Source organism: Aquarana catesbeiana, linkage group LG04 (genome assembly GCF_042186555.1).
Source record: "Aquarana catesbeiana isolate 2022-GZ linkage group LG04, ASM4218655v1, whole genome shotgun sequence".
Taxonomy (NCBI): Eukaryota; Metazoa; Chordata; class Amphibia; order Anura; family Ranidae; genus Aquarana; species Aquarana catesbeiana.
In genome coordinates, this window is record NC_133327.1 from 166,207,937 (window position 1) to 166,226,357 (window position 18,421).

Here is an 18,421-nt window from a genome sequence, read left to right on the forward strand (position 1 = left end):
ATGAATTGACCTCTCAAAAAGGCCTTAGCTGCATCCCACTCCACCCCTATATCTGCTGAATCTATATTAGAGTGGAAGAAGGATGTTAACAATTCAGGGATGGGGCCTGGATCAGGAAACAGAGTTAAACAAAATAGATTTAGTTTCCAGCTAAAGTGCCTCGGGACTGTAGGGAACACTAGTTCCACCCAAAAAGGGGAGTGATCTGAAATATGCCTTGGTTCATATTGGGAAGCGGCTAGAAAAGAGACAATAGAGTGGTTGCCCAGGCCCAGATCTGTCCTGGATAAACCATAGTAAGTAGCAGAATGACATGAGAACATTTTGGTAGCTGGGTGTCTCAGCCTCCACACATCTATGAGACCAAGCTCTCCCACCAGGCAAGAAAAGGGAGTTGGTCTCCCAGTAGAGGAAGAATTTAGTAGGAGATAATTTATCCCAGTGGGAGTCTAGAAAATTGTTATAGTCTTCCACCACTAGCAGCGGTGTATCAGGATAGCGGGCCATAAAACTCACCAATGTTTTGAGAACCTTAGCCGAAAACAGTGGAGAGATGTACACCCCTGCGATTATACAAGACACCCCATACAGTTTACATAGAATAAACACATAACAACCATTGGGGTCAGTGAGCACTTGATGGCATGTGAATTGAGTCCCTTGCTGCACAAATATGCTCACACCTCTAGAATAGGTTGAATAAGTTGCAAGATACTGGCAACTAAACAACTGTGGTGACAGACAAGGAGGTGTATCGGTGACAAATTAATTTCTTGAAGGCACACAATGTCCGCTTTCAGACATTTAACATTTTGAAAGACAGCCAAACATTTCACAGAGTTACCGAGGCCTTGAATATTCCAGGACAAGATCCGTATTGTATTAGCCATAAAAAAAGAAACCAAGCAATGGGCAGCTATCAGACAGGCTCGTAGTGCAGGAGTGTTCCTTGTATTCGAACAGCGGTGAAGTCATCTGAATTATTACTATTATGCCCCACTCACATCAATCCCTGAAGTAACAATTGGTCGTGATAGGGAAGGCAGAGGTATAGGCATCCAGGAGGGTAAACATAAACCAGGAGGGCATTCGTAGAAAGGTCAGCACAAAAAAGTAGAAAAAACTAAAAATAAGAATATAAACTTCACAAAACCGTATGTGGTCCAACCTAAACCATCAGAATGAAACTTGTGAATCCAACTGTCCACTTGGGACTTCCATGGGGGGAACAGTGGAAGTTCAAAGATGTTACAGCAAACTTCTCAAACAGCAGAATATGCCAATTGAAGATTATACAGAAAGATTGCCATCTGTAATCCTCTTGAACGCCAGGTGTTGAGAGGTGACCTCATCTTATTCATAAAAAGAAAAGCACTCAAAACGTATCAAGGCATCAAAGGCCTCTGAGGTGTACGCACACCAAGCGATCTTTCTTCCCTGTCAAGCCATTGTGTCACAGCAGAAGGTTATTCAAAGAAATGTGCCTCCCCGTTGGCCACCACTGGGAAGAGCATGGCGTATCGTAGATTGAGGGCCCTGAGGCGTCGTTTTACATCCGTAAATTTCGCCCTCTGCTTCTGCACTTCTGCAGAGTAATCCAGGAATAAGGAGATTTTAGTATTATCCATAGCCAATGCACCATTCATGCCTCGTGCCTTAGCCGAAATCACATTTCTGTCTTTGAAATTTAACATTTTAAACAGAAAGGTGCGAGGTAGGGGGCGCATGGGCACTCTGTGTGCCCTCTTCACAAAGAACATGGGAGTAAATTACTCCTTTCCAAACACTGTGAGCAGCCAAGATTCAATAAAAGCAACAGGATTTTTCCCCTCTGCTCTCTGGGGTATACCGTTTGCCCGCACAATATTGTGCCTCATTCTGTTCTCCAAATCATCCAGGCGAGCGGCATGTTGGGCATTCATCATCTCATTTTGTTTTACATCCCGCATTAATGGCTCCATGTCATCCTCCACTGTACTGACCTGTCCCTCCAGGGCCGATGTTCTTTTCCGCAGTTTTTTTATGTCATGCCTGAAAGAAGATATTTCCGCCTTCACCCCTTTATCTCAGCTGTCAGAATGGTAATAGAGGTCGTGCAATTAGTAACCGCCACCATAATGTCTCTAAGAGTGGGCTCCAGGCCCTCCCCCAGGGAATAGGGATAGCGCAGTAATAGTCTGTGCACTTACTGTGTCCCACTCTGCCAGCAGGCCGGTTGGATCCTCCAGCGGCACCGTGTCATCTGCCTCGGATTTAGCGCCTGAGATTTCTTCCCTGAAGGTGGAAGAGGCGTGTGGTTCCTTCGGGGAGGAGCAAACAACAAACAGGGAATAATACTGCTCCAAGTGATGGTAACACCTTCCTTAATGATCAGGTGCAGGTCCAGTCTGTGATCCGGGTAACTGATGCAGGAAACAAAATGATTGACCGCACTCCAAGGATAAGGAAAATTGCTTTATTGGTATAAAAACATCCAATATGAAAAACCATAGAGGTTACAGCATCATGACAGCACAGAGGGGAGAATGGTTGATGCATTTAATGAATTTCTTTGCTTAGTCATAACTCAATCAGGGATGCAGGAGTGGCAGTAACCCTCAACATTAGCCCTCATGCAGGGCCAGTAGAATCGGTCCCTCGTCAGGTAGAAAGTTCTTTCGGGTCCTCAGTGGCCATGACTGTCGTGCAGGGCCATTAATACTGGCTCCCTGTGTTTTTCTGGCAGGAACAACTGCCATCTTTCTTAGAGATCTTCAGCGGTAGACCACCCCTTGATGCAGACGATCACAAACGAGCCTCCTTCAGGGAGTCAGTGAGGAGCAAGTCAGAGCATTGGCTCTCCAAGGCCTTAAATGCCAAGCTACAGGGAGGATCTTCCAACTGATCCCTTCGCAAGTCCTTCTTAGAAAGCTTTGGCAGACCTTCATCCCTGACCTGGGTGACATTGCAATAGCTTCTGGGGACACCAGTGGCTGATACTCCAATGTCTTCGGCCCTGGATCCCTCTCCAGCTTGGTGTTCTGCTCCTTGACATAAGGCGTGTACCCCTTCAGGTGTCAGCTGGGCCCATTCTTCTGGAGAGTCTCTGGAACAATGGTGCCTCCTCGATAGAGCATGTGCGTCTTTGTTCCCGACCCTTCACCAGGCTGAAGGTATACCACGATAGGGCAGCCAACCATCTATGACCCGTGGCATCCAACTTGGCGTTAGTGAGGATGTACGTGAGAGGAATATTGTTAGTCTTGATCACAAACTCTGCTCCATACAGGTAATCCCAAGTTCTGATTCACACAGAGTGCCAAGTTCTGATTCACACAGGCAACAGACCGTAGGTGGCTGTCATGCTCTTGATACAGCACCCCGCCTAGCCCATCTCAACTGGCATCAACGTGTAGTTCATATGGCTTGGTTGGATCTGCATAGGCCAGGACTGGAGCGGTTGATAGGCTCCATTTTAGTTGCCTAAAGGCCTCCTCACATTGGGCAGTAAAGGGAGACCTGTGTTTAATGAGTATGGCAACCCCTGCTCATTTATGGGGACCTAAGGAGTGGTATATTTGGGGAAATTGTTTAGAGGCGAATGCAAAGGAGCCCCCTTTATCAAAGTGTGTCTTTTGGACAAAAATAATGTCCGCTCCAGACTGTCTAAACTCCCTCAGCGCTAGATGTCTCTTTCTATTGGAGTTTAGGCCGTGGACGTTTAGAGATAGGATCTTAGCCATGACGTCAAGTGAGGGGAGGAGGGTGCCTTACCTGATGTGCAGAAGAGGTTCCGAGAGCCAGGGACCAGGAGTGGGCATACTTCGGGAGGAGAGCCAGGCAGATTCCGTTAGCTTCGTGGTGGAACATACGATGATGAAGAAGAAGGGTAGAAAGAAAAGTGGAAAGAGAAAAAGATAGTTAGTACACAGTAAACACATAGAAACTCGAACAAGTGTTGTCTCACGACCTTGGGAGGCTGTGAGGCCTAGGTCGGTACGGGTTCCCAGGGATTCTCCCAACTTAGATCCTAAGTGACCGGTCGGGTAGATGCAGGGGAGCCCAAAATTGGTTATATAAAACATAAACTGTAAAACAGCGATAACTGTTGTCATTTAACCAGGAGGGGGGTGAGTGAGCATTACAATTCCAACTCTCTCGAGTCTCCACAGAGACATGCCCATAAGGTAGACTGAAAAGTAAAACTGGGGCGTAAGGGGGGGGCTGGATATGCCGTAGTGTCCAGGGCAGAGTCACCAGTATTATTGGATGGTAGAATAGTCCATCAACAGGTAACATATGGAGGGGTTGCGGATAGTTCAGCCATTTCTGTGTTTGGTGCTCTTGCGGGACGCGTCCCTGTTCTGGGACCTGTTAGATGAAGGGACCTTCTGCCAAGTTGTGGGCGGTGTTGGAGGTGTGGTCACAAGATCCCAATCCAGGAGTCGGGAACAGAGATTCCTAGGTCGTCGCAAAAGGCTTGCAGATCCTCCGGGTATCGCAGAGTGGCAGATTTGCCTTAGTTTTTAGCTGTGAGGCTAAAGGGGAATCCCCAGCGGTAGGGGGTGTTTTTGTCTTGCAGGGTGCGCAGTAAGGGTTGAAGGAGTCTGCGTTTTTGTAAGGTGATCCATGAAAGATCCGGGTACAATTGCACTTGGGCATCTTTGAAAGTCACTTTGCGTGCTAGTCGAGCCTGCCGCATAATCTCCTCTTTCAGGGGATACAAATGATGTCCCTTGGTTGTGAGGTGGCGTTCTTAGGACGTAGGGCTCGGTGGGCTCTGTCCATTTCAATGTGTTTGGTGGTGGGTACGCCTAGGAGATTGTTAAACACATCCTGTAGGGTATTCTGTATGTCTTCAGGGCCATCGGCTGGATCGGCTCGGATGTTTTTTCTGCGTCCCCTATTGTCCAGGTCCTCCACATGACGTTGCATATCTCTCAACAAGGTGTGGTGGTCTGCTCCCTGGATTGGGCCCTGTGGACCACTAGCTTAGTTTCTTGAATTTCTTCTTCGGCCATTTCCACTCTATCTGCTAAGTGTTTAAAGCCTGACTAGAGCACTTGTATTTCTGAGCGACATGTGGACTTTATGTCTTCTATCAGCTGTCTAAAGTCCTCTTTAGTGGGGATCGCCTGCAAGTATGTTTGCCATTGTGGAGGTGCAGGGTGGGGGTGGGCTGACACTGAGGTCCGCTGTGCTGGGGATGTGCAGGGTGGCAAGGGTTGATGGCTAAGGGTAGCGAGCGCCGGGCCTGATGTGCTGGTCTTGGTGGTGAGTCCCATGGTTCTCCCCAGGTTGGTGCCTGAGCAAGCGTGGGGACCACTATTGTCCCGACTCCCTGAAGGTGGGGATCGGGGGGGCACACTTTCTGTGCATAGGTGGCCGGCGATACTGCCCGTTCTCTGGGGGAGCCGGGGGCCTGTGGGAAGGCCAGTCTCTGGGCCTTGGAGGGTGGTGATTTAAGCTCTGTATGGCAGAGGGGTGCTGGACTCATTACAGGCTCTTGTAGCATCTGGCTGGCTGGGTACATAGGACCTGGCAGGGCTGGAAAGTCCACAGAGAGGTCTGAGGGAGTTGGAGAACCAGGATCAGTTCCATGGAAGCAGGGGTCTGATGCCGTCCTCAGCAAGCGAGGGAATGCATCTGAGCATTGTGTGTATTGTTGGAGGGGGGGCCCGTCATGGCGCTCTGTAAGCCATGCGGTGCTGCCTCATGAGAAGCGGATCCGTAGGGAGGACTCACCGCTCCAGATAGGGAAGGCATGACTGTGGTGTCCATCGGATCTGGCGCATAGTCCGTGGAGGTCAGGTGCGGTGGATGAGGCAGTGGGGAGAACCGAGCAGAGGTCCGGGAGCAGGCCGCGGAGGTGTCCGGCGCCATTTTGTCTGCTCCACTGTGAGGCATGTCCGTCGGCGGAAAGAAGGACCGGAGGTCCGTGGAGGATCCTGGCGGGGGTAAAGATGATCCCCTGGCTGTTGTGGATCTGGTGGTCCTGGATTTGCCCATGTGGAAGCAGTGAAACGTCCCCAATGCGCTGGTGTTTCACAGGCTGAGAGAGAGCAGGAGAATCAGGCTGCCATCCAGAACGGCTTCCGGTCACGCCCCCCGATGTTATGTGTTTTAATGCATTTGTATTGCATTTTCGAATGGCAGCTGTACTGATTAAATGAAAATCGTACGATCTGGCATTGTACGAAAGATTTTTTCGTGCATGTCCGATCGAATAATAAAGGATGAACTGTCCTGATCGGCTCTTGAAAGCTCTGTACTAACGATCAGATTATCGTACGATCGATCCAAAATCGTTATTTTTTGTATGATTTTCTGATCGTGTGTACTGGGCATTAGACTAATGCTCTTCTATGCTAAGAAAACACTTGCTCTGCATTGTATCAAACTAGATGGTCCCCACATGGGTCTATGGAAAAATCAGAACCTGCCACTTTATAAGCCAACATACGAGGCAAGAGGTTGCCCCAAAAATTTTCTTAAAATATGGGGACCATGGATAGATTCTAAGGATAATAGTGACTCCTTACTTCACTTAGTCACTGACTCTCCTCCCTAGTAAATAATTTCCTTGAGTCTATATATGTTGATGAAGCAGTGATATGTATACGAACCTACTTTGATCTTTGATGACTTCATGACGAAATGGGAAATATGGGTGAGCAAAAGTTACTATGCTATTGTGTGTTCACTATAGTTCGGTACCCCGTAAGTTTATGGGTAATTGTGTTGGTTTTGTTTATATGTATTCTTTGTGTATCATTAGCAATATACTACTGACTAGTACTATATGGACTCATATATTGTTAATTCTGTACAATTTATACCGGTGATATATTTCTATTTTTATATTGTACACATGATAAATATAAATTTGTTGAATAAAGACAAGGTAAAAAAAAAACACATTACAAAGTCTATTTGCCTTTTGTAAATTCATCCCTGTAAGTTTCAGTCTACATTAGTTCAGAATTTGATTTGATCAGGAATTAGGTATGGAGGGAGGAGTATTACATTATACATACACACAATACATCACCTGAGGGTATCCTTTGATAACACCCTGTGAGGGGGCAAAACGTGTCAGTGACCACGGGTAGTAACGTCATTTCCGGCTGGTGAGAGACAGGGCATCGTGGACATCTGGGACCGGTTTTATGCTTATTTTTTCCTATACCATGTGAGTGGGTATGTTTTAAACTATTTTATTTTATAATAAAACGGAATTACTCTATGTGGATCTTTCTCTGCCATTTATTGACACCATGCACAAGCATCCCATTGCCCAATAATTAAAGAATGACGAAGGAGGACTACAAACCTCAGCAGGCCCAGGATATCAGCACAAGCGCATATGACTCCTGTCATTGGGAGCCCATAGCAACTGGAGTGACAAAGGAGGACTACAAAGCTCAGCAGACCTAGGATATTTGCACAAGCACATATGACTCCTGTCATTGGGAGTCCATAGCAGCTGGTGAGTGAGTGGGCACACAGGAGGGGAGCACTATTTGCACCGCATTTAAGTTTACAGCACTTGGCATTTTAGCATGATGGAATTTTATTTCACTATTGAGAAGATTTGAAATAATGGACTTTTTGTGAATTATGATGCACTGTATTTGATTTATTTGTATTAATCATTCATGGTTGATAGATATTTCTTTTGTTTATATTCATAGATAATGGAAAGAACCCTTATAGGGTAGCACTCTTTATATACACTTTATCACTATTAGTTCAGAATGGCTGGGGAGGGTGCATTTAGAGTTTCTCTGCTTCAAAATCTCCCAACTATAACTGTGAGAATTGTAAGAGCTTTACTTTAAGGGCTTTTTAAACATATCCTTTACCATTGTGTTGCACTGATATGGCTTGGTTTGTTATTTCCTATGGTGGCGATTATCTAATTAAAAAAGGTTAGAAAAATGTTTATTACTTTAATATTTTAAAGGCAAGAATTTGATTTATAAATATTTAAATTCTGATCCTAAAATTCCTACTAATATTTTATCTGAATTTTTCTCTTAGCAAATACACATTGTGACCTAGTTAGCAAATACAATGTGGCCTAGAGGTTGTGCTTGTTAATCATTGGGACATGTTGTGCAAGGTGCTTTCCATCATTGGGCAACATGTAATTCTTGCAAGAGAAAGCACACAAGCCATAAAACAACAATGCTTCTGTTTGGATGATATACAAAGATTGTTGGAATCACTTTAAATCACAATCCTCTAGCCCTCGTTCGCATTGAATGTGGCTTTGAAATCATGCAACTTCACTTGAAATCGCAATCAAGTGCGACTTGGCTGATATCTGTGCAACTTCATACACGGATGTTTATGCAAGTTGCACCTGAAATCGCCAAAAGTAGTGCAGGCACTACTTTTTCAAATTGGTGTGGCACCACAAAGTTGTCATTACACTGATTTGAACAATTCAGTTGCTGACAATAGGGTGCGACTTGTCATGTGATTTGGACCTGTCAAGTCACACCAGTGTGAACGGGGGCTTATGAAGTTTGCTGGATATAAATATGCTTTTGCAAATATGCTTATTTTAATATCAAGAGAGATCTCAGGAAGCTTATTATGTACAGTCTGGAGGAAAAAAGGGAGAGGAGGACATGACTGCAGCATTTAAATACATTAGAGGTGTAAATGAGGTTCAGGAGGGCAGTATTTCAATAATAAGCTAAGATCAAAAAAACAGGGACAGGACTTCAAACTAGCAGGAAGACAGTTCAAAACTAATCATATAAAAGTATTGTTGTACTGAAAGAGTAGTTGATGCTTGAAATAGACTTCCAGCTGAGGTGGATTCAAACATGATTGGGACAAACGTAGAGCTATTTGGTCGTTTAATATACTAACTACTGTATTCTTTTTTTTAAATCTGCAGTTACATCCATGGCAATGCCTAGTGTATACTATACTGTAACTCCAGCAAGTACAAAACACTTAAGCACTTGGGCTTTTAAGGTACCATATTTTAAATTAATCACAACCATACAGTATATCAACATACGTAATTTTACTTTAAATAATAAGGGAAATTGTACAATTAAACAACATCTACTATGACCTAAAAAAATATTCTGATAAGTATTACTATTGGTGTACCCAAACCAAATATCCAACCCACTACAAACTTAATGCATTATGAGTCAAGGCACCCAACTAGTCTGTCTCAGAAATGTAGACAAGAAAGAGAGGGGGGAGTGGGGAAAAGAAGGGTCACCAATAAGCCCTACACATTTCGCAGCCAAAGCTGCTTTATTAGGAGCAATATATATCAGAATCTGTAATTTAATATATAGAATAGCAAATGTATACAGTAACAGATTATGAAAATATTACAAGCAATATTAACATACATATCATATATTCTTTATCATATTATATCTTCTTACCCAAGATGTATGTGATTATCCAGGCCTAGCCATTGGTATGTAACCCCCTCCCTGAAGCAACGGTTGCTGCAAAACTCATTGAGCTGATCATTGACTCGTCTTTTCCTCTCCCTCTTTCTTGCAAAGGCCCTATCTGCCAACGGCAGTATATATGACCCATTATTGGTACAGATCAGTTGGTTATCTTGACTTTTATTGTAATAAAATTGTAGAGGGTTACATTTTTTATGTACAAATAAAATTATCAGTACAAACAAATGGCAACTGCCCCAACCTATAACTGACCTTAACAGCAAGGAGCACATGGAAGGGTGACTCATATCAAACGAAAAAAAAATAGAAATAACCGAATTGTACTAACAGTTTACTTTAAAAACAGGGGCTTAGTTTGTACGCATTTGCAAAGACGTAAGCTACAAAGGCTGTGACAAGGCACAGCAGTATTATCTGTAGTCCTAACTCTATACATTTTGAGAGCCTCCGTAGTAGGATCAAATATACATTAATGGATAGATTGAGGGCAGGCTTACCTGGTGGGAGCCCACTGGGTTACCTGAAGGGAGCCCACACCCAGCAAATAGCACAATGGCAGCAAATGTGTCCAGTGCCCCCCCCCCCCCACCAAATGACCAACAGTTCAAACAAATGACAACTACCCCAAGCTATAACTGGCCTTAACAGCAAGGAACACATGGAAGGGCAACGCATGTCAAATAAAAACACAGAAAAATTCCAAGCTCAACATTTCTATAAATAATTTTCATCATATTGACATGAAATTTTCACCACATATCGCTAACAATCCATGCAATTCATACATACAAAGAAACCAAAAGAAATATGTTCATAAATATAAGGGGTTGTAAAGTCAGAAGGTTAAAAAGCCTTCTGTGTGCAGCAGCCCCCCTCGGCCCCCCTTATACTTACTGGAGCCCCATCTCTGTCCAGCGATATCCACGAGTGTCTCGGCAATCCAGAACTCACGCTCCTGATTGGTTGAGACACAGCAGTGGCACCATTGGCTCCTGCTGCTGTCGATCAAAGTCAGTTAGCCAATCAGGAAAGAGAGGGGGTGTGGCCGAACCGCAGCTCCATGTCTGGATGGACACGTGGAGCTGCAGCTCGGCTTGGGTGCCCCGAAGAGGGACCCAAGAAGAGGAGGATCTGGGCTGCTCTGTGCAAAACCACTGCAACCGAGCAGGTAAGTATGACATGTTTATTATTTTTATTGGGAAATAATGAGACTTTACAATCACTTTAAGTTATGTGTACTAAAATGGAATGACACAGGTAAAAAGCATTGAACACGCTAACTAATTTATTTAATACTTAGTACAAAATCCTTTGCTGCTAATGACAGCTTCAAGACGCCTCCTGTATGGAGAAACTAGTCACATGCATTGGTCAGGTGTGATTTTGGCCCATTTTTCCACACAAACAGTCTTCAAATCCTAAAGGTTCCGTGGGCCTAGTCTATGAACTCTGATCTTTAGTTCTTCCCATAGATTTTCTTTTGGATTCAAGTCAGGTGATTGGCTGGGCCATTCTAGCAGCTTTATTTTCTTTCTTTGAAACCAATTGAGAGTTTTGTGTTTGAGATCATTGTCTTGCTGAAGTGTCCACCCTTGTTTCATCTTCATCATCCTGGTAGATGGCAGCAGATTTTAATCAAGAATGTTTTGGTACATTTTTCTATTCAATGACATGAAGTTTCCAAAGTGGCCGATTTTAACCAAAGAGGAGGGGCAGTAAAATAGCTAGAACTAAGTACACACATACAGCCAACTTACTTTCACTTACGATTTGCTAGCAGAGAGAGACACACACACTGAATAATTTCAGAAGATAGTCAATCTTAGCTGGTCCCTTTGTCAGAGAACCTGAATTATTTAGCAATTAAGCATAAGCACAGCAGCAGAACAATAGTGAAGCAAGCTACGGTTCAACTTAACTTTTTCATAATAATCTGCTGCTATTGTGTTAGTGTTGTGAACTTGATAGTGATACTAGTGTTGCTAGTGTTGTGATAGCCTCAGAGGCTGCCCGTGTTGTGGGGGGGGGATTTATTATTATAGATTCTATATTATAATGCCATATCAATATCTGACACAATGTCAGATACTGCGCCCGCCATTGCACTTGGAGATTGAGAAACAAATGTGAAAGTTGGCTGACTGTTGGGGTAGAGTAGACTATTCAACATGAACGATGAAGATTCGACAAAGCAACGAAAAACATACAAACGTTGAATCTTCGGCTTATGGTGTCTGTCGAAAGTTCTAAGAAGATTCGACGGAGCAGCTAAACTATACGACGCTGCAATCGTACATTTCCAGTCAAATGCATCCGCCCATAGGCTATAGAAAAATTCTAATGTTGGTTGACTAGTAAAATAATTAATAAATATAATTATTACTAGTCATACAACATTAGAATTCTACAACAGCTAGCTTGTAGGCGGAAAATTCGACCAGAAATGTACACGTACAGTTTAGCTGCTCCGATTTTCGGACGAATGCAATTTTTAACGAAAAACAAATTAAATAAAAAGGAATTTCGGGAGTAACTAAATAAATTTACTTTTCGGACGAAATATTTCAGTGTACACATGTCTAATGTGCAGTGCCATTTGACCTCCAAACATGGTGTGTATTATGGCATCCAAAGTTCAGAGTTCAATTTTGGTCTCATCTGACCCGACTATATTCTCCCAGTATTTTCCAGGCTTGTCTAAATGTTGTGTGTGATGGACCCCCGTACTCCTGAGGAGTATGTCCGCCGTATTAGCTTCCCTTGCCCGGTACCAGCACGATCCAAGATCCCTCAGCTCATCCAGTCATTTGTTGAGACAGCAGTGTATGGTGAATAAAAGCATAAGACGTTATTGAAGAACAGACAGTATATATCTCTGGAGACAATTCTTCCTTTATGTTGGCATAGACACAGGGTGAGGTAAACTGTACATCCAATCACATGAGGCACAGGTAGGTAAACTGCACATCCAATCACATGAGGCACAGGTATATTCAAACATTTCAACAAATCTATAACCAAAAACTGGGAATGCAGTCAACAACTAGTGGTACTGAAACATTTAAACTTTCCACAACTATTTAAAACAGTAACTGGGCACGCAGACCACTTCTTTAATGGAGAGACCTTTTAAAGAAGCTTCTCCTCTGCTATGACTTGGGCATGCGTGCCTGCACACAGTTAAAATGTCCAATTCAGTGTTCTAAACATAGTGTAAACAACATGGCTGGTTTAAGGGTAAAATTAAATGCTGATTCCAGTGTGGTTGTACTGAGTCTGGTTATATCAGACGAGACTGGGCTTCTCAGGTCAGCCTGTGCCCCTAATAGACATAGAGTAACTTACACATAAGAGGGGGAGCTAAAAAAGGAGTTTCCTGACCCCTCTAAGGTAAGCTGGGTTCCAGGGGCCCCCCACCCATAGTGACTCCCGTCACATTGTGCAACAAACTTTAAACAAGCTTCAACATGCTTTTTCTTCAGCAATGGAGTCTTGCGTGGTGAGCGTGCATACAGGCCATGGCGGGTGAGTGCATTACTTATTGTTGCCTTTGAAACAATTGTACTTGCTAATTCCAGGAAGCTCTTCACAAGTGGTCATTGGCTCTTGGACAACTCTTCTGATAATTCTTTTCTGTCAGAAATCTTGCGTAGAGCACCTAGTCGTGATCGGTTTATGGTGAAATTATGTTTTTTTTCCACTTCCGGATTCCGACCCCAACAGTGCTCACTGGATCATTCAGAAGTTTAGAAACTCTTCTGTTGTATGTTTTGCAACAATAAGGTTGCAAAGGTTTTGAGAGAGCGCTTTACTTTTACCCGTCATGAGATGTTTCTTGTGTGACATTTTGGTAATGAGACACCTGTTTATAGGCCATCAGTTGAGACTAAACCAGCTGATATTAATTTGCACTGACAAGAGGCAGGATTGCCTTCTAACTACTGATAGATTTCAGCTGGTGTCTTGGCTTTCCATTCCTTTTTGCACTTCCCTTTCTTCATGTGTTCAATACTTTTTCCTTGTGTCATTCCATTTTATTACACACAACTTAATTTCTGAATTTATTTTGTTTTGTTTTCTTTGTATGTATGGATTACATGGGTTGTAACCGACATGTAGTGAAAATTTAATGTCAACAGCACCTTTAGAGATATTTTACCCAGAAGAATTTACGCACTGTATACTATATATATATATATATATATATATATATATATATATATATATACTGTATATAGTATATACCTCAAAGCTACACAGGAAATAAATCCACTTTGTGAGCATCAAATGTCTTCAGAAATACAAATATTACCATATAAATATAGCAGTGACATCATTACTGTGCTGTACACAGTAGAGAGCAGAGCTGTGGGAGTGGCCCAACAGTGATACCCACTACATACAGGATGCCTGCAGAAAACTATAGGAGGGGGAAGATACAAGACCAGTCACCCTGCACAAGGGGTGAGAGCAGCAGTGACTAGTCCAATGTTACAAAAAGCTCCCCCACGGAGGCAAAGTTTCAGGGTGGGTTACTGGACAGATCTGGAAGTAATACTCAAAGCACACCAAAATTCAAGTAACACTACATAACCCTCTTGTATTTAGACAATGTTTGTTTATCCCGAAGTTTAGCCTTAAGGAATAACAGGATTATTTTCCATTCTTCAATTCATATTTCATAGGTTATCAGGCTGCAAAAGGAAAAGAGACATCATTATAACTGTTGTGTGTGTGTGTATGATACTGTAAGTTTCTTCACATGCTTCCAACAAATCATATACAGTAAATAATTATCCTTTAAATTACAAGTCAAATCTCTATTAATAGTAAATAGTACAATAATCATTACCATTCATTATTCACATTAATGTAAATGCAATATAAACCCAAAACTGGTATAGAGGCACCCCCCAGGTCTTGCAGAGGAAGCTCAGTCTATCTTTCTTAAGACACTATCACAAGGAAGTGAACAAATCAATAAACCCAAAGTCTTACCAACAACACGCCCTAGTGATGGCATCACACAGTGCAAGGGTAAAAGACACATAAGATCACAAAAAGAGTAAATCACAATAGTCCATCAAAAAAAGCTAAATATCTGGAGTATTACATTACATACACTTGTATGCATTTTTATCTTTGTGCGCACTCTGTGTTTTCTATGAATCTATTGTCTTTGTCTTATGGGGAAGGGTAGTTCACACTCTTACACCTGTTTACTTTTGTTGCATGGGGTGTTTGGGTTTGTGTAGTATTTTTGTGGCTATTTTGGTGATTTCTCATTTGTCTAGCACATCACTTGTTGGTTTATTATTATTTCATGTCACTGATTATGGGTGGTCTGAGCCTGCCTGGTGTTTGCCATGTGCAATGCCAGCCATCTATGTCCTGAGTGTTTATAAAGTTTGTTTTATCTATGTTTTCAGCATTTTGCCATTTTTTTGCAAGAGCTATTTCTGGATAGCTTTGTTTAATCTAGGATTTTGTATGTTTTGCTTTTTTGATGTATTGATGTGATTTGCTCTTTTTGTGATCTTTCTTTGATTCACCCGGACAGTTCGGGTTTTGAATCATGTATCCAGGTTTCAGACTGCCTGGGCGCATGGGCCAGGTGTGCCTGGGCTCACCTTTATCACCAGGGGTTGCCAACTATCTGGAGGGCTAACTGCAGTTGTCTAAGCCATGCGTCTGTGACACTCTCTCACACACTGCCCAGAGGCAGTACAGTTCTGCCCCCCACCCCACATGGATGGGAGAGGAGAGACGGCTCGATCTGCTCCTCCCGCCCCTACCCCTCTGTATCTGCTTCTGTGTGGGTGGGAAATTTGAAGCCCAGCAGCACACAAATACAGTACATGGTGGATGAAAGGTGCCGATGCCTGAGCCTCCATCCTCGGGTGAGTGAGCTCACAATCCACTATCTTTGACTTAAGTCTCCCCCTTCCCTCCCTTCTCTCTCTTACCTGAGTGAGTACACTAAGGCGAGGGGGACTCAGATGTAAGGGGTGCTCTGCAGACTCTGATGTAAGGGAGGCTTGGGGATCTCTGATTTAAGGAGGAATCTAGGGAACGCTGATGTAAGTGGGGGCTTTGGTGGGCAGAAACCCCCTTACATCAGAGTTCCTGTCTACAACAGAGTCTAGCTGCATTCCCCCTTAAAAAAAAATGCTGTGTGCCGCTAAAGTGTTTGGGTACCTCTACCCTGTATGTTTCTTTTTACCCTTGCACTGTGTGATATCATCACTGGGAGTTTTGTTGGTATTTGGGACTTTGGGTTTATTGGTCTGTTCACTTCCATGTTGTAGTGTCTTGAGAAAAATTAACTGAGCTTCATCTAAATGTTGACAATAAAAACACTGCTGTTTTTACCTCCTCTGCAAGACTATATCTATACTAGTTTTGGATTTGTGAGGATTTCTTAGTGGGTTAGCAACTGGGTATTTACCTCAATCATAGAGTGCTATGGCTACTGGGACTGTAATATAGCTATAACATGAAACACATCAAAAACATAAACTATACAAAGCTAATTTCTTTCCTCCTTTAATTGAATATATATATATATATATATATATATATATATATATATATATATATATATATATATAGATAGATAGATAGATAGATAGATAGATAGATAGATAGATAGATAGATAGATAGATAGATAGATAGATAGATAGATACATGGATAGATAGATATACAGTGTCTCACAAAAGTGAGTACACCCCTCACATTTTTGTAAATATTACATTATATCTTTTCATGTGACAACACTGAAGAAATGACACTTTGCTGAAATGTAAATTAGTGAGTGTACAGCTTTTATAATGGTGTAAATTTGCTGTCCCCTCAAAATATCTCAACACACAGCCATTAATGTCTAAACCGCTGGCAACAAAAGTGGGTACACCCCTAAGTGAAAATGTCCAAACTGGGCCCAAAGCGCCAATATTTTGTGTAGCCACCATTATTTTTCAGCACTGCATTAACCCTCTTGGGCATGGAGTTCACCAGAGCTTCACAGGTTGCCACAGGAGTCCTCTTCCACTCCTCCATGACGACATTACGGAGATGGTGGATGTTAGAGACCTTGTGCTCCTCCACATGTTTGAGGATTCCCCACAGATGCTCAATGGGGTTTAGGTCTGGAGACATGCTTGGCCAGTCCATCACCTTTACACTCAGCTTCTTTAGCAAGGCAGTGGTCGTCTTGGAGGTGTGTTTGGGGTCATTATCATGTTGGAATACTGCCCTGTGGCCCAGTCTCCGAAGGGAGGGAATCATGCTTTGCTTCAGTATGTCACAGCATGTGTTGGCATTCATGGTTCCCTCAATGAACTGTAGCTCCCCAGTGCTGGCAGCACTCATGCAGCCCCAGAATATGACACTCCCACCACCATGCTTGACTGTAGGCAAGACACACTTGTCATTGTACTCCTCACCTGGCTGTCGCCACACACGCTTAACACCAGTTGAACCAAATAAGTTTATCTTGGTCTCATCAGACCACAGGACATGGTTCCAGTAATTCATGTTCTTACTCTACTTTTCTTCAGCAAACTGTTTGCGGGCTTTCTTGTGCATGATCTTTAGAAGAGGCTTCCTTCTGTGACGACAGCCATGCAGATCAATTTGATGCAGTGTGCGGCGTATGGTCTGAGCATTGACAGGCTGACCCCCCCACCCCTTCGACCTCTGCAGCAATTCTGGCAGCAATCATACATCAATTTCCCAAAGACAACCTCTGGATATAACGCCGAGCACTTGCACTCAACTTCTTTGGTTGACCATGGTGAGGTTTGTTCTGAGTGGAACCTGTCCTGTTAAACTGCTGTATGGTCTTGGCCACCGTGTTGCAGCTCAGTTTCAGGGTCTTGGCAATCTTATTATAGCCTTTGCCATCTTTATGTAGAGCAACAATTCTTTTTTGTAGATCCTCAGAGAGTTCTTTGCCATGAGGTGCCATGTTAAACCTCCAGTGACCAGTATGAGAGAGTGAGAGCGATAACACCAAATTTAACACACCTTCTTCCCATTCACACATGAGACCTTGTAAAAGTCACATGACACCGGAAAGGAAAAATTGCTAATTGGGCCCAATTTGGACATTTTCACTTAGGGGTGTACTCACTTTTGTTGCCAGCGGTTTAGGCATTAATGGCTGTGTGTTGAGTTATTTTGAGGGGACAGCAAATTTACACTGTTATACAAGCTTTACACTCACTACTTTACATTGTAGCAAAGTGTCATTTCTTCAGCGTTGTCACGTGAAAAGATATAACAAAATATTTACAAAATAATGAGGGGTGTACTCACTTTTGTGAGATACTGTATATATATATATATATATATATATATATATATATATATATATATATATATATATACACAAATAATGGATGAAAGCATACTAAATCCATGCAACCGGTACCTTTCCTACACACTACTAAAATATTATTGATAATGTGAACCTTTTTGTCATAGTGTAATGCAAATGACAACCAAACAATAAAGGGCTGACTAAATTTACACATTGTAGTCATCTAATTATTTTTAATTCCTCATAAATATCTATTATACTGTAGATTGAAAAAAGAAAACATCCTGGATAAAAATCTCACTACACATGTGCCCAGAAGAAAAATTTGTAATCAGGGAACACATACTTAAAAATAAATACAGGGGGCTGCACATACAGGGGGTTCTTCCAAAGAAGTGGGGTTCTTAAAATAAGTGGCACTTCTGCTCTTGCACCATCCATCTGAACATTTTCTTCTCTCTTCACAGGTAATCTGCGTTTATATTCCCATGTCCTGCAAACTGAAAATTTGACTGACCGCTTATATACATTTTTGGTAATCTGCGTTTATATTCCCATGTCCTGCAAACTGAAAATTTGACTGACCGCTTATATACATTTTTGGTAATCTGCGTTTATATTCCCATGTCCTGCAAACTGAAAATTTGACTGACCGCTTA

At 42.6% G+C, this 18,421-nt stretch overlaps 1 protein-coding gene across 1 annotated transcript in view; it reads right to left on the reverse strand.

Moving 5' to 3' along the window:
- Window positions 1-9,010: 9,010 nt before the first annotated feature.
- Window positions 9,011-18,421, reverse strand: part of TM4SF18 (transmembrane 4 L six family member 18) — a 48,697-nt gene continuing 39,286 nt past the window's right edge. The window contains exon 5 of the mRNA XM_073625917.1: window positions 9,011-14,131. Within this exon, the coding sequence (XP_073482018.1) occupies window positions 14,117-14,131 (15 nt within the window). The 3' untranslated portion in view covers window positions 9,011-14,116. The remainder of the gene's footprint in view (window positions 14,132-18,421) is intronic.